This window comes from Thunnus albacares, chromosome 8, assembly GCF_914725855.1.
Source record: "Thunnus albacares chromosome 8, fThuAlb1.1, whole genome shotgun sequence".
NCBI lineage: Eukaryota > Metazoa > Chordata > Actinopteri > Scombriformes > Scombridae > Thunnus > Thunnus albacares.
This window is the reverse complement of record NC_058113.1, coordinates 32,122,304-32,137,830: the sequence shown is the minus strand read 5'-3', so window position 1 is coordinate 32,137,830 and position 15,527 is coordinate 32,122,304. Positions and strand designations below refer to the sequence as shown.

General features: G+C 37.6%; 1 protein-coding gene across 3 annotated transcripts in view; it reads right to left on the bottom strand.

Annotated features, from left to right (window-relative positions):
* The window catches only part of LOC122987023 (NACHT, LRR and PYD domains-containing protein 1 homolog), an 87,405-nt gene that overhangs the window by 70,165 nt on the left and 1,713 nt on the right, over nucleotides 1-15,527 (bottom strand). The window contains exons 2-13 of one of the 3 annotated variants that reach the window (XM_044358615.1): nucleotides 11,759-11,987; nucleotides 11,227-11,255; nucleotides 10,510-10,687; nucleotides 9,459-9,502; nucleotides 9,266-9,336; nucleotides 8,656-8,870; nucleotides 8,308-8,558; nucleotides 7,376-7,528; nucleotides 5,962-6,166; nucleotides 5,699-5,719; nucleotides 4,468-4,527; nucleotides 3,914-4,100 (exon numbers count right to left, since the gene is read on the bottom strand). In XM_044358615.1, the coding sequence (XP_044214550.1) occupies nucleotides 4,078-4,100; nucleotides 4,468-4,527; nucleotides 5,699-5,719; nucleotides 5,962-6,166; nucleotides 7,376-7,528; nucleotides 8,308-8,558; nucleotides 8,656-8,870; nucleotides 9,266-9,336; nucleotides 9,459-9,502; nucleotides 10,510-10,687; nucleotides 11,227-11,255; nucleotides 11,759-11,960 (1,452 nt within the window). In that variant the 5' untranslated portion in view covers nucleotides 11,961-11,987 and the 3' untranslated portion in view covers nucleotides 3,914-4,077. Of the gene's footprint in view, nucleotides 1-3,913; nucleotides 4,101-4,467; nucleotides 4,528-5,698; nucleotides 5,720-5,961; nucleotides 6,167-7,375; nucleotides 7,529-8,307; nucleotides 8,559-8,655; nucleotides 8,871-9,265; nucleotides 9,337-9,458; nucleotides 9,503-10,509; nucleotides 10,688-11,226; nucleotides 11,256-11,758; nucleotides 13,280-15,527 lie in introns of those variants that run through there. The other 2 variants (XM_044358614.1, XM_044358617.1) reach the window with 2 other exon arrangements.

The following is a 15,527-nucleotide window of genomic DNA, read 5'->3' as shown; positions in this document are numbered from 1 at the left end:
GCACTTGCTCTTTATTGCTTTGGGAAATTGTAGAAATTTAAGAGCATTATGATCAATCATTATCAGGACGTGAGGACCTGGTTTGGCTGACAGTGTAGCAGCAAAGACTCCTCACTGGCACCAACCAGTGTTTCCTTACAAGTCTGTCAAATGTAGAACTGGTTTTAAGGTTTTTACTTGTTTTCTAAGCATTACATGGACTGGCACCAGTCATCTCTCTGAACTCCTCAGACACGATTCAACCTCCAGGTCTCATCATTTGAGGCACATTTCAAATGTATTTTATAGTCAGTAACTTTTACTTGAATTTTATAAGCAACAGGATGATATCTTTCTTTGTTTTTATAAGGAAATACAGAAGAAAAATAGGGTGCAGTTTTGTTTTTCACTAACTGTAACTCATTGTGGCTGAGCTTCACAAGACAAAGCTCCAAGCCAAGTGTGATATTTTTAAATTCAAATGTAAATGTCAGTTCAGGTTTTAACTTTGCAGTTCACTTTTAACCTGCAGAAATCTGCACATACTGAACAGAGAAGACTGTGCAACAATTTATACCAAAAGGTCTTATATCCACCTTTTATTTCATCTTTTTTATTCCACACAAATAAACATTGACTGTGCATTTTGTACAATGTGTATTTTTATTTAAGCATATATTTTTAAATAAATTGTCTTGATATGAGTTCATTCTCATGTATTTATTCTGGTGTAACTTAAAACTCACTAATCCAGCAACAGTATTTGAGTAATTTTAGTCAGATTTTTTAGTTTCTGCCAATATACAAAAACTTCAGGACTTTAAGCAGTGTTCTTAACAATTTGTGGATTGCTTTGGATTTAGACGTATCATGAGTCCTACTGCTCCTGAATCTGACTTTGTGTACGATGCTGTTCACCAAAACAGTTTCACAAATCACAAAAAGTGTTCAGCGACTTTATCTTGTTTTAGTTGGATGTGTGGACTACAGAGGTGGAGTTCATTTTTCCCTTTACCTCCAAACAGCTGATCATATAAAATGAAACTTTTCATTGTTCATTTCCTACGTCTAGGACAGCATTTAAACAAGAAAGTAGATAAATGTGAGGTTTGTAACTGCAAGAAAAATGCTGAACATGCACTGATGTAAAATATTCATCTTGTCAGTGTAGAAATGATTGATGAATGATGTGATTATTGGCAGCTCCATAGTCAGAAACGTGAAGTTAGCGACACCAGCAGCCATAGTTAAATGTATTCCTGGGGCCAGAGCGGGTGACATTGAGTCAAATTTAAAACTGCTTGCTAAGAATAAACATAAATATGGTACTATTGTCATCCATGTTGGCGGCAACAACTCCCGGTTACGCCAATGGGAGGTCACCAAAGTTAATGTTGAGTCGGTGTGTACATTTGCAAAAACAATGTCGGACTCCATAATTTTCTCTGGCCCGCTGCCTAATCTGACCAGTGATGACATGTTTAGCTGCATGTCACAATTCAACCGCTGGCTGTCGAGGTGGTGTCCAACAAACGATGTGGGCTTCATAGATAATTGGCAGACTTTCTGGGGAGGATCTGGTCTGACAAGGAGAGATGGCATACATCCCACTTTGGATGGAGCTGCTCTCATATCTAGAAATATGGCTGAGTTTATTAGTAGACCAAAACCATGACAACCCAGAGTTGAGACCAGGAAGCAGAGCTGCAGTCCTACACGCTTCTCTGTGCTTCCATTAGAGCAGTTACCCACCCAAAACCACATAGAGACTGTGTCTGTCCCCGAAACCACATAGAGACCGTGTCTGTCCCCCGACCACTTAAATCAATTAAATCCAAAGTAAACAAAAGAAGAGTCATTCATAAAAATCTAGTAAAAATTAAAATCACTACTGCAATAGTACAACAAAATAAGATAATTAAATGTGGACTCTTGAACATTAGATCTCTTTCATCTAAAGCTGTTTTAGTAAACGATTTAATTTCAGATCATCATATTGATTTATTTTGTCTCACTGAAACCTGGCTGTGTCATAAAGAATATGTCAGTCTAAATGAATCCACTCCCCCCAGTCATATTAATACTCATATTCCTTGAGACACTGGCCGAGGTGGAGGAGTTGCAGCCATTTTCAACTCAAGCCTAATCATCAACCCTAGACCTAAATTTCATTATAACTCATTCGAAAGCCTTGTTCTTAGTCTCTCTCAGCCAACCTGGAAAACTTTACAGCCAGTTCTATTTGTTATAGTGTACCGTCCCCCTGGCCTGCACTCTGAATTCCTATCTGAATTCTCAGAGTTTTTGTCGTATTTAGTCCTTAGTACAGATAAAGTAATTATAGTAGCTGATTTTAATATTCATGTGGACGTTGATAATGACAGTCTCAGCACTGCATTTATCTCATTATTAGACTCAATTGGCTTCTCTCAGTGTGTAAATAATCCCACTCACTGTCTTAACCACACCCTAGACCTTGTTCTGATTTATGGGATTGAAATTGAACATTTAATAATTTTTCCACAAAATCCTATTCTATCAGATCATTAATAACTTTTGAATTCCTATTACTGGATTACACACCATTAGACAAAATGTCCTCGCTAGATGTCTCTCTGATAGTGTTGTAGATAAATTTAAGGAAGCAATTCCATCAGTACTGAATTCACTGCCATGTCTCAATACTACAGAGGACTCTTATGTTAAGTTTAGTTCCTCCCAAACTGATAATCTTGTTGATAGTGCTGCAGGCTCATTACGAATAACACTCAACTCCATCGCCCCCTTAAAAAAGAAGATAATAAAACATAAGAGGTTAGCTCCATGGTATAACTCCCAAACCCGCAAATTAAAGCAAACATCGCGAAAATTGGAAAGGATTTGGCGTTCCACCAAAGTGGAAGAATCTCGCTTAGTCTGGCAAGATAGTCTTAAAACATATAGGAAGGCCCTCTGTAATGCCAGAGCTGCCTATTACTCAGCATTAATAGAGGAGAATAAAAACAGCCCTAGGTTCCTTTTCAGCACTTTGGCCAGGCTGACAAAGAGTCATAACTCTACTGATCCATGTATTCCTATAGCTCTCAGTAGTAATGACTTTATGAGCTTCTTTAATGATACAATTCTAACTATTAGAGACAAAATTAACCAACTCCTGCCCTCAACAGGCACCGTTCTCTCCCCAAACACAGGCACCTTAGAAACAGCTGTAAATCCTGACATATATTTGAACTGTTTTTCTCCAGTCGACTTTCCTGAACTAACTTCAACGATTTGTTCAGCTAAACCGTATTAAGACAAGATATCCAGTAAAACAACAAAGCATTATAAAAAAGACATTTAAAAATAATAAGATAAAATAAGATCAAAAGGAACAAAACATACTAAAGAAAAGAACAAACATGTACATAAAAAGCTTATACACTCGCTTGCCACTTTATTAGGTACACCTGTACAATCTAATGCAAACCAATACAACAGCTCTGCCATGAATTCTACTTTTTGGTGTAAAAGTTTTGAGTTGACGACAACTATACTCGCTATGTTACTATAAGTGTAATAAAAGCTTTGCGAGTAAAAAGCCAAGAAGAGTATTTTATTAATGTGTTCCACCTAAAAAATGAACAGACGTCGACCTCAAATACCTAAAAAAACATTGATTTTTTTGGCTGAATTTCAAAGTTATCCAACATGAATCTGGTGAAAGTGGCGAGGATGCAAGAAGCTAGCATGATTTTTTTTTAATAATTGTTCTGAGTGGATCACTGGGAAATAAAATAAAATATGGAAGATTTGTAAAATATGACTCCTTAAATTGTTTGTTTGATCAGGTCTAAATGTTCTTTAATAATATAATTAATTGGATTGTTTTTGCCACTTCTGTGTTTTAGTTTCTTTTTTTGAGCTGGTGTCTCACAACAGCTTCACCAGATCATTCCTGTCTATTTCCTTGAAAAGCATCTTGGTCACCTCCACAGCCTGTTGGCTGTAGATCTGCTCCATCAGATCCACCACATCTAATATGTCTGTGTTCTCCAGTTTGTTCCATTAGATGCATGGGAGTCCTGCTGGGATGAGGTTTCTTAAAGTCTTGTCTCTTTAATTGTTGGGCTTGTAGCTGACTGGTGAATTAAAAACAAATAAACAAAGGGAGATGATTTGAACATAATTTTATTGATAATAGTTGAATAGTTGAATAGCTCCTCTGAATGCAGCATCAGTTCTAATCATGATTTAAACTATTGGATGATTTTCAACCTGCATCTTATTGAATGAAGATTTGAAGACTGATGTGACATTACTCACTTTCGGGACCAGTGGAGATAATTCATCCATAGTGTATTCTTCTAAGTGTTCCTCTGAGTGTTTATCATGTCAGATTTTTGGTAACATTTCTAACCCTTGATCAAATTAGGCCTGTTCTGTTACATTTGTTTTTTTCTTGAAAGTATTAAAAGTCATTTCATGAGAAAATGGCAGAGTTAATACCTTTGAAACTGCCTTCAGCCGAGGCCACTCCACCAGTTGCTCCACTTGAGGATCCCACATCTGTAACACATTAAGGGAAAATCGTAATTGTTTAACAACTGTATTGTTCTTCTTTAATGTCATTGACACAGAAAACAAACTGCTTTTTTAATGATCAGAACACTTGAGAAAAAAAAGTTGGCTAATATAAAATCAGGATCTGTCTCTCAAATTTGTTTCTCTTAATTTGTCCTCGATTTGCTCTTCCTCCACAGAGGAATCACATATCTCACTTTGAATACAGACCATAGACTGTATAAAAATGACGTAGTTACCGTGACGCCACCTGTTGGTTTCTGAAGAGCGGTTTTGAAGCTCAAAGTGAGCCGCTCCAGCCGTCGCCATCTTGGCAGGACGTGACGCTGCCTAACTCCCAGCCAATCAAAAATGGGCAAAGAGGCGGGCCGAATGGCTGAAACAAGCCACCTAGCGGCTAGCAGACCTGTCACTCAAAGCAGCCATGTCCTTCATTATGCATAACTTTACGGCTTAATAAAATTTAAACGAGTGAGTTATAAAAAAATTCACCCCCCGTACAGTTGTCATGAAAGGAGAAATTAGCTACAGAGACCAAAACTGTTTTTTGTACCAGGCTGTAAACATGTTTATTTCAGCTGTAAAGTTGGGCATTTTAACATGGCGGTCTATGGGGAATGACTCGCTTTTGCAGCCTCAAGTGGCCATTCAAGGAACTGCAGTTTTTGGCACTTCCACATTGCTTTCATTTTTCAGCCCCAGAGGTTGCTGCTTGATACAGACACAATACTTGTGAGTAGGATTGATTCATTGTTATTATGGCTCTGCACATGAGATTTGTTGACAATAAAAAAAAAAACAGAAAATTACCTTATCTGTATTTATCAGTATTTCAGTCAACTTTACATTTAAAGAAGCAAAATGCAATGTTTGCAATCATGCATGTTTTTAAATTGAAGTGCCTTTTTATGTTTTGCAATGTACCTCCCTCTCTCTTTAGCACCACAGCAAGGTCTAGTTGACACAACAACTTCAGAGCTCCAATAATATCATGATGATCTTATGATTTGGTTTCAAAACTACAAACATTTTAAAAAATTGATGAAATTCCAACTGGTTCTGTTCTAGTTGAAATATCTGCAGCTAATGTGTGAAATATTTATGACACATGACTGAAATCTGAAATCATGGACAGCACATATATGCAGTGTCTTACCTTCTGAATTTAGAAAGTCAACTGAAATGAAATAGAGAACAAAACAAATATTGATGAAATGGCAGGTGAACACATAAATCAGACAGCTACAACCAGAATATTACACCCACAGAGCAACAAATCCATTTTCAGTGTGTATTGGTGTTGGTGATTCAGCTCTTGTTAATTATTGACATTAATTTTATAGAATAGTTCAGTTAACAGAGGTGACAGAATGCATCTTTTTTATATAGTGTTGGTAATATTGTTTAATAACCACTGACCTTTTCCAATTTTACAGGTCCACACTTGTTTACCCACTGGTTTACACACTTGTTCACCCACTTGTTTAGACTCTGACTCTTGTCCGTTTCCTGCTGGTTCCTTTTTAGAACTGTAGAAGAGTTTAAGGTAGAAGTCGCTGTCTGGATTTTTAACGAACACTTCAAAGAAATTTGGGCCTTTGCTGTCATATCTGAGGGTTAATTTCTGTGTAAAAAATATGACATAAAAGGAGAGGAGGAGTTAGTTTCTGACAAAAGTAAACAGTCAAGTTAAATCCCTCACAACAAAAACAAAACTAATTGATTAGTGTCTGGTCATTAGGAACAGTGTTTTGCACATGCTCAGTTCATTCACATTTCTGTCTGGCTGCTGATCTCTCCTAAACTCTGAACACAGCAAGCAAAGCTGACTCTACATTCACCAAGCAGTATTGGTAACCTTCTTGAAGTAGCTTATGTGTGACCAAAAAGTCAATACATTTGTCAATTAAAGGAGTCTAAATGTCAATTCCCTTCATTGTATCCATGTTCCTCACTTCCATTATTTCCTTGTGTCTTATGTCGTATTTACATCATATTGTTCAGCTTTTAACTGCAGCCAAGTTGGAAAAACTGTCCATGTCAGCTTCCTGGTTGCAAATCTGAGTTTAAGATGATTTAAATTTCTGACACCTACAATATTTTCTAACTTGGTCAAAAAAGAACTACGTAAGTGTTTAAATCCCTGCAGCAAAATGGTTCATCAGTTACATCTAAAAAAATCAAATATTAACACAAATACAATAAATCTATCTAATTGAAATAAAAAATAGTTAAAATGTGCAAGGCCATGTGTGACCACATCATTTGCACACCTTGCAATGGCCTTGATCCTATTTTCTCTGTCATACAATATGTCTGAACCACAATTCACTAAATAAGTGAAGCAACGCCTGCAAGCTAGTTCAGGAAGCCCAACTCAAGTTGGTGCTCCACTCACAAGCCATAGCGTGACATATATCACACGCACCCTTATAATCTGGTTGATGTACTTAAGTCGTCAGTACTCTGCTCACACTTTTGCTGCATTCCTGCTGCCACACCGCTCATACAAGCTATGTTTGATTGCTGCTGTTTGTAGGCCTACAGCATTTCAAAGACCTCCACCCCAGCATCCACCTGGAGGCTCTGAGTCTATCTTCCCCTGGGAGGGAAGTTTGTACCGTCGCTCCCAACTTCCTGCTGTGTGAGATCAATGTTTCCTTGTGAGGAGTCACAACATCAGAGCCTAGACGCTAAACATTAAAGCTGTACATTTAACTAATAATCTACTCCATGTGAGTTGGCTGACTGAAATGTAAAAACTGACAGACAGTACAAATTATACCAGCAATTCACTACATAAATGATAAATGACAGACAGTACAAACTGTACCTCTGGAATAATTTCTGCTATGATGTCTGATGATCTTGTGTCTGCTGTGAAGTCTGCTTCGAGGGTGAAGTCATGGCGCATTTTCAGGAATTTGTTTGGACGTGGCTTATCGATCACTTTGTATCCGTTTGAGGATTCCTTCTTGTGCACCATCTGGAAACAAAAACAGTACACAACAAAACTGCTTAAAGGATACAATAGCAAACATTGTCACCTGTGTTTTAAAGTACATGAACAAGTAAAATGGTTTTTACAATATAGTATTAGAGCCACTGTTGGGAAAAAATGAATTGTGAGATTAGTCATGATATTGAGGAAAAGTTCATGTTATGAAAATAAAGCTGCAAATTTGAAAAGCATATTTTATTGAATATATAATACTCTGCTGTAGAATTGTGATTTAATGAGTAAACAGGTGAGAGCAATGAGTATATGAGAATGAGTATATTTCATCAGTGAGGAAATACTTAGTGTATCACACCAGCAGTCAAAATACAATGAACCAATGGAATAATTTCTGAGTTGTGTAACCTTGTGAAGCAGCTGCTGAAGCACATTGAGCGCTTGGTTTTGTCCAGACAGCTGTGCCACAGAGAGCAGAGATCAAATCTCAACGTATGTTAATTTGAAAAGTTTCTGTTCATCAGTGAGATCTATAAGCCTCCAAACAAATATTAACTTCAGCTGCTGACAGAAATCTGAGGAGAATAACTTGGTCCATCAGGAAACGTGTCCACTACACTGTCTCATGTTTTAAGTGGTTTATCTTTATACTGAAAGGGGGAAAAAACCTTCTGTGACCAGAGACCCCTCCCACTTCACAACTTTAGTCTCACAATTTCACTTTTTTTCACCACTGGCTGTAATACTCAGTTGCAGACTTTGTAAGTCTGATTATATTATAAATTTGTGACAGTAAGATATTAAATAACCTTTTTTAGCGTACGAGCATGTGGGGTCACATACACATGTAGATTGAGGGGTGTTGTGTTTGGTTTATAGTATATTAACATGCTGCACTTCATTTTCACTTCAAAGCCAAGATACATCAGAACCCCTCTGAGAGAGAAACTTGGTTCAGATAACTTGACATGGGATGATGTGACCTCAGACACGTCTTCAACAACATCTCCACAGCCATCTATGTGTAGGACAGCAAACTTGTCTAATATTGTGGAGTCATCTGCACAAAATACAAGCACACAAATTTAGTGAGGAGAAAGGGATCGTATCAGAATACATTTAAATACATCTTTCATTATTTCTTCATGTCTACTTACCTGTGCAGATCCAGTGTGGCAGGTGCACTTCATTTAACTTCCCAGCAGTGACTTTGATGTTCAGTAGGGGACCTGCAGGCATGTATTGTAAGCTTTTCATTCTCTCCACGTGTTCTTCCCAAGAGCAGAACTGGTACTTAAAGCTGACCTTTTCTTCACAGACCCATCGCAGGTCTGACACACTGCATTCAAACTTTCCTGCTTCAGACTGTAGGCTGAAAAAGAGAAATGAGTCCTTGTATATGCACAAAATACTTCATAATAATAAGAAAGTGTGTTTATGTAGTACAATTCATGCATAAAATGCAACACAAAGTGCTTGACATAAAAGCTGAGAATCATAACATTTATGATAAAACAAGAAAAACTAAAAAAATTAAAATGATAGAATGAGACAAGATTAAACAACCGTCAGTTAAAAACACTGTAGGGACTCAATGGAATAAATGTAAACTTAACCAGTAGCTGCCTTCATTTTATTGCCAGTTAAATGTAGCATTACCACAATTACTGTAATACGGCATGAAAAAGATCCTGAAAAATATCAAGACTAAGCTTTTTTCAATGGTTCCAGTTTGTTGTGACACAATATTGAAGATGTTATTTTTACCTGTAAGTTGGAGCCTCATCTGCATCTGTTCTGATCACTTCAGGTTCAACTGTAGTCCAGTCACTGGAGTCCTGCATCAGAGGACAGTCACATTTGTAAATAAGTGGATTTCTTCCTGTTTAATCACTAATTTTACAACATCATACAGATGAACAAATAAACAAGTGAGCAGATGAATGAATGAAGGGATTACCGTAATGCTTCCACAAGCCTCAAACTCCGAGCTTCCTGAAGGCCCTTGTTAAAACACATCAGACAACGTTTTAAATTATGTTATATTTATAAATGGAATCATATAGTAACTTTCCAGATATTTTGCTGCTTTAGCATTATGTGCTACGTAGCGCTGCTCCTATATGAGATCAATATGTTATGCAGGACTTACTGCCGAGTAAAGTCTAAGTTGAGGAAAAGTGGCAGCGCTTCATAGGACTTCTGTTATGTACAATGTACAAGCTAGCTACATGTAGCTAATGAAATGACAATTCCTCATGAGAGGGAAAGATTATACAATAAAAATACAGGAAAAATCATATAACTTTATTTGTTTTGTATATACAGACATTACAATAAACAACTGAATAGTGACCAACATCAAATATGTAAAGTAATGGGAGTTGATGTTGCTGTCATTCTATATAGTGTTATTTTTAGTTTTGTATTATTAATAATATAATTGTTTTGTTTTTGTTTGTTTTTTTTGTATTTTCACCTCGATTGAACAGACAAGAAGCAGACAGAATATGAGCAGACAGAGTGAGTTATGACATGCAACAGACTGCAATCAAACCAGTCAATTACACTTATGTGGTATGAACCTTAACCAGTAGACTTTTAGGAAGCTGCTTGTGTTTTTTTGTTTTTTGCTAACTTGAGAGAAGAAACCCTTTAAAAAGATCTCGCTTCTTCAAACAGCAGATGTCGTTTTGGAAACTATGCTATATGTAGGAGTCTAGTTATTCTGAGTTTACTTTTGGCTTGTTGTTGCTGTGGAGAATTTAAAACCAGTGACTGATCTACAGTCATTGACTACAGTGACTATACAGCATACAGTAAGTATCTTTGCTTGTGTTAATGGCATCTATAACAATCAAAACAAACACATTTTCAAATGGCTGCCTGACTGTCCACAATGTATTTTGAATGATGAAATAAAAAAGAGTAACATTAAAGTAGAATAAGACCCCGCTCTGCATACTAAATGTTTGATATTGTAATTTATTTCTTTTTTTCACATAACTTACCTTTGGATCCTGAGCTGGTGTCTGACAAACTCTGCACCAGATCCGTCTTTCTACTTTTTCCGAGTCTTTGGGAGCCTCTCAGTGGAGGGTCCTGCAGGAGCCCCTTGAATTTCTCAGTGAGACTTAATTCTTCCAGTGTTTCCAAAAGCTTCTCCTCTACTGGTGTCACTGTAACGTCCTGATGGATTCAAAATGATCAGAGGGCATTTATGTAATATAAAACACTGATGTCTCTGCATCAATGTAAACATTTAAATCATGTGAGTATTATAACAAGTAATATTAATATATTACACAAAATAAGACAAAGTGTGATTCATTTCATCTATTTATATAAATTGTTATTAGTAATTGTGATTCATTGCATGTCTCCAACTCTTTCTGATACTGTGCTGCCAAAAGTAGGAACGAGCCACCTGATCACATGTTCTTATTGCTGCAACAGCAGCTGTGAAATTTCTGGTTTAAAAACTCTTTCCACCTATTAACCATCAAACTCGAATAAAAAAAGTCTATAATATAATATACTATAGTATATAGTATAAAATTTAAGCTTGAAATCTCAATCAGAAACCTGCTTCAGTTTGGTGAGCACCATCAGATGAAATGATACCACTGGTTTGTATCATTATCTGGTCGAGATGAGGATCATTTTCAACCAGCAGCTATGCGTTGAAAGCTGTGTTGTGTAAAATGTGTTTATGTGACGTTACTCACTTTCTGGAGCAGTGAAGACCTCTGCTTCTCTGAGGAGAAAGAAAATAGAAAATGACTCAAGACTGATTAAACATCAGACTGTAATCAGTTTTAGTCCGATTTAGTTGCAATAACACTAAATTCTCCTCTGCTGCTTCTGACATCATAAACCATAATCATAGAGAAAGAAGAGAGGTTGAATATCATATCATTAAAAGCTTTGAAATCTTACAGAATCGATCGCCAGTCCGGGCCTGCCACACAGCCTTGGTTATGTAACATTAGCAACTTAAGACGTCTGTCACTTAACAATATTTAACATTTGGGAGGATCCATCGTGCTGTTAAGTTTGTTTTCCACTCAGAAAGTGTAAGCTAGCAAGCTAGGCTAACTAACTTCCACTCAAAGTAGAAGATAGCCTAGATCTCTAAAGGTGTTACATGTCAGATGTTGATTTAATTAATGATTTGTTGCATTTTTAAAATAAATTATTAGATGTATTCATTAGACACATGATAGTGTAACGTGACAGTTTTTGTCTTCTTTATCTTACCTTTATAAGAGCTGGTGTCTGATAACCTCTGAACCAGATCTGATCTGTTCATTTTCTCGAACATCAGATTCAATATGTCTGCACTGTTTTCTGTGTCAATCAATCTCAGTGAGATGTCTTGGAGGTCCTTCTGGGAGACGGTCAACTGCAGGACGTCCTTTAACTGCTGATAACTCAAATCATTCAGGGTTTCCAAAAGCATCTCTTTAACAGCTGCCACTGTTGCTACCTGGAATAATCAAAACATTAATGAGGCATACAGTACATTTCATCCACTAGAAAAGAAACACTAAAATAGTTTCTCATTGTATCTCATGATGGTGATGTTGGTGTAGCTATATAACAGACGTCATTGTTTCTACCTGCTAAGTTCAAAGAAAATGTTTATTGGGTAAATACACAAACTCTTTATTTTATTGAGTACAGATTAACTGATGTGTATGTTTTAGAAATGTAGATGTAGTAAGATTACATCACCCATATTGCACAAGCTAATAATTGAATGAATAATATTTGTCCAATAGATCACATACTGTATGCCTGTTTTTACAAACTACTTGTGTGTGTATACATTTCTTTAGTAACATCAAGTGAATTATTTTATCTGTAGAAACAGGATCATGCAGGATGACCACTGCTCCACCCAGCTAAATCTTTGTAAGGCGCTGGAAGCATCAATGAGTCCAAACTTGATAAAAGAGATTTCCGCACACTTTATTTTGAGCTTTCTGTCTATCAGACCTTCATCAGAACAGACAAGATTCAGTAATGAACAGGCAGGTAAGGATAAATAATCCCATTCTAATCAATGGTAGCATGCAATGCACCTGTTCACATCCTGGTGGTAGACACTCCACCTCTTGGGAATTGTAGTTTTTAAGTGAGGCATACAAGTAGTACAATCATATATTGTACTCTGTGAGGCGGGACTGTCTAAAAAGTGCACCTGTAAAAAGCCACCAGGGTTAATCCTTGGAGGAAACTCAAAATGTTGTTGTAAAGTACTTGTCTGCCATCTCTCTTCTTTTAATTTCCGTGTTTAACAGTTTGTTCTCAATTGATTGGTAAAATAAGTTATTGTTATTACATTTTAATTAAATTATTTAAATTTGACCATATGGCCTTAGTGCGATACATTCCCCCCAAAAATGGCGGTTTTATCACACTTGATACCATGTAGGCTATCTTTTTAAAGAAGAATTTGAAAACGTAAATGACAGTTGTCAAGGCATAAAACCAATGATCTGTTGATCTTGAACAAATAAAGACTTGATAGTCTAACAATAGTATAGCCATCAGTGCTGGAAAAAATGTTTAATTAAAAAAAATTGAATCAAAATTGTGACCTTAAAATCAAATCAAATTGTGGATTTGGAGAATCGTGAAAACCCTAGATGTTACCCTCCCCAGGAGTGGTCGACCGACAAAGATCACACCAGGCATGTAATAATCTGAGAGGACACAAGGGACCCCAGGGTAACGTCTAGGAAACTAAAGGCCTCTCTTGCAGTGATTCATGTCAATGTTCATGAATCCATCATCAGGAACATCACTGAGTTAGTTAAAACTCAGTGATGTTAAAACCCAGAGACGTCCTTTTAGAAGCGTTTTTTGAGACATTACAGCTTCGCACCTTTCCTGCTCCCGGACCCTTGTGTAAAATCTGCTCCGTTCTTCGGGGACCCATCCCCCAACCACCAAAAACTGAACTGAAACACCAAGCGGAGCTCGCTGCTCACGAGAGCAACGCCCATCGCTGGCGAGGCCGTGTCGGAGGGACTTAATAACTGCTAGCCGGCCTGGGAACTGGGTAAGGTAACCCACCTCCTGGCTGTCTCTCTCTGATTTTGGAAACCAGTCCCTCTACCTCTGTGTCCTTCCACGTTTTCTCCCTTTCTACACCCTCCAGGTTAGGACTAGTATTGGTTCCCAGCACTGAATCCCCTAGACTTGACTAGTCCGTAACATTGAGCATCTTTAGCCCCTCAAAAATTGTGATTAATTTGGACAAAAAACAATAATTCCTTGCATTGCAATGGGGCCTTCACGCTACTCGGTGATCAGGCCTTAATAAATAATGATGTGTTGGAAAAGCAAAGCTCTGAAAGACTGTCCATCAGTCAGGTGAATTCTGAACTTCTGTGAATCCAAAAAACTTCAAAGAATACTAACAAATGTGTCCTCATTGAATCAAGAATAAAAAAGTCCTCAGCCAGTGTAGTGTATATGCAGACACTGAAGACAGTCATAAGTTTCTCACTGCAAGGTGAAGTCAGTGACTTTCAATATGCTGTTTCTCACTCTTTCACCTCCCTGTTTTTCTAACCACAACCAGTGTGACCTTCTATCTCAGCAGCCGCAGACGGACAGAAAGAGAAACTAAATGAGATTTGAAAACAGAGTGTGGGAATGAACTCTTGTCTCTCCCACGGTGTTCCGATTGTATGATTGACTGATATTTTCAACTTTTCAAACATTAAATTTATCTGAAGAGACCCTTTCACCTTGTTACTACAAAACCTTTTTTCCTCTAATTTTAAATACTGAATCTCTTGGCAGGTTCATTAAAGTTTTAATGCTGAGCTCCTGAACTCCAGTCTTCATATATTGTCTTTCTTGATCATATTTAGTACAATCTAAGCTTGCATGCATAATGGTCTCCTCAGCCAGCTGAAAAAAAATATGCGCATATATGGCCACAGTGAGTTGGAAATATCGACATATCGGATATGGGAAAAAAATCCAATATCGTGCATCCCTAGTGACTTCCAGTGCAACTAAACCACAGAGGAAATTAAGAATGAGGCCTTGTTTACACCTGGCATTAACATCCGTCTCGGGTGATCCGATCACAAGTGGACGGCTGTAAATAGGCCTACAGGTGTAAACGCACCTAAGACGCATTGAAGACGGTTTGAGATCCGATCACTCAGACCACGGTGGGGTGGTCTGGGCCGCATCGCAAATGCGTCCTGAGCCACATTGAAGGATCACCTACTCAACTGACGGCCTCTATTTTCCGGCAGACTATACACAGGACCCTCCGTCCAAAGCTGTTCAACTTGTTTGATAACAGGATAAACAAATTATTTTGTTTTTCATGTGAATTAAAAACGTAATCCACGTCCCGTTTCTTCCTGTTTTTCTCGTTCCCATAACCGGTTTCCCTCTTCAAATCGACAGTTAGAAGAAATTAAACCATTAACTTTTCGCTTGTCTGACTTAACAAATATTTCAGAAGCTTAACGTAGCTGGATAGTTTCCTCTGTCCTGTCAAGTTGATAACTACAGTTTTTAGTTTCGCTGTGCCGCTAAACATAATGAGCTCAGGATTTATCAGGAGGACGACTGCTTTACTCCAAACAGTATGAATCTTGACTGTGTGTGTAACAGCTGACCTATTGGATGTGTAGATGAACACAGAACATTAATTAACATTAGATCCTGACGGCGTGTCGGAGATTTAAATAATCAATGAAGTTATGCTGCTGTATCTTATGCTTAAATACGCAAAGTGTCTCTGAATGGAGAGATGCAGCTGCGGGGAGATCGCTGCGTCTCTCTCTGTCTTCCGATGCGGACTATTTATTTATATCCTGAATATTTATCCTGTTATCAAACAAGTTGAACACAGCTTTGGACGAATACCGCACGAATTTGGTCTTTGAAAACAGAAATGATGTCTGTGTTTATTTGCATATAGAGCGGGGAAGTGAGATCGGATCAAATGCGGTCACTCCGGGCGCATATAGAGACGCATGTTATTGAC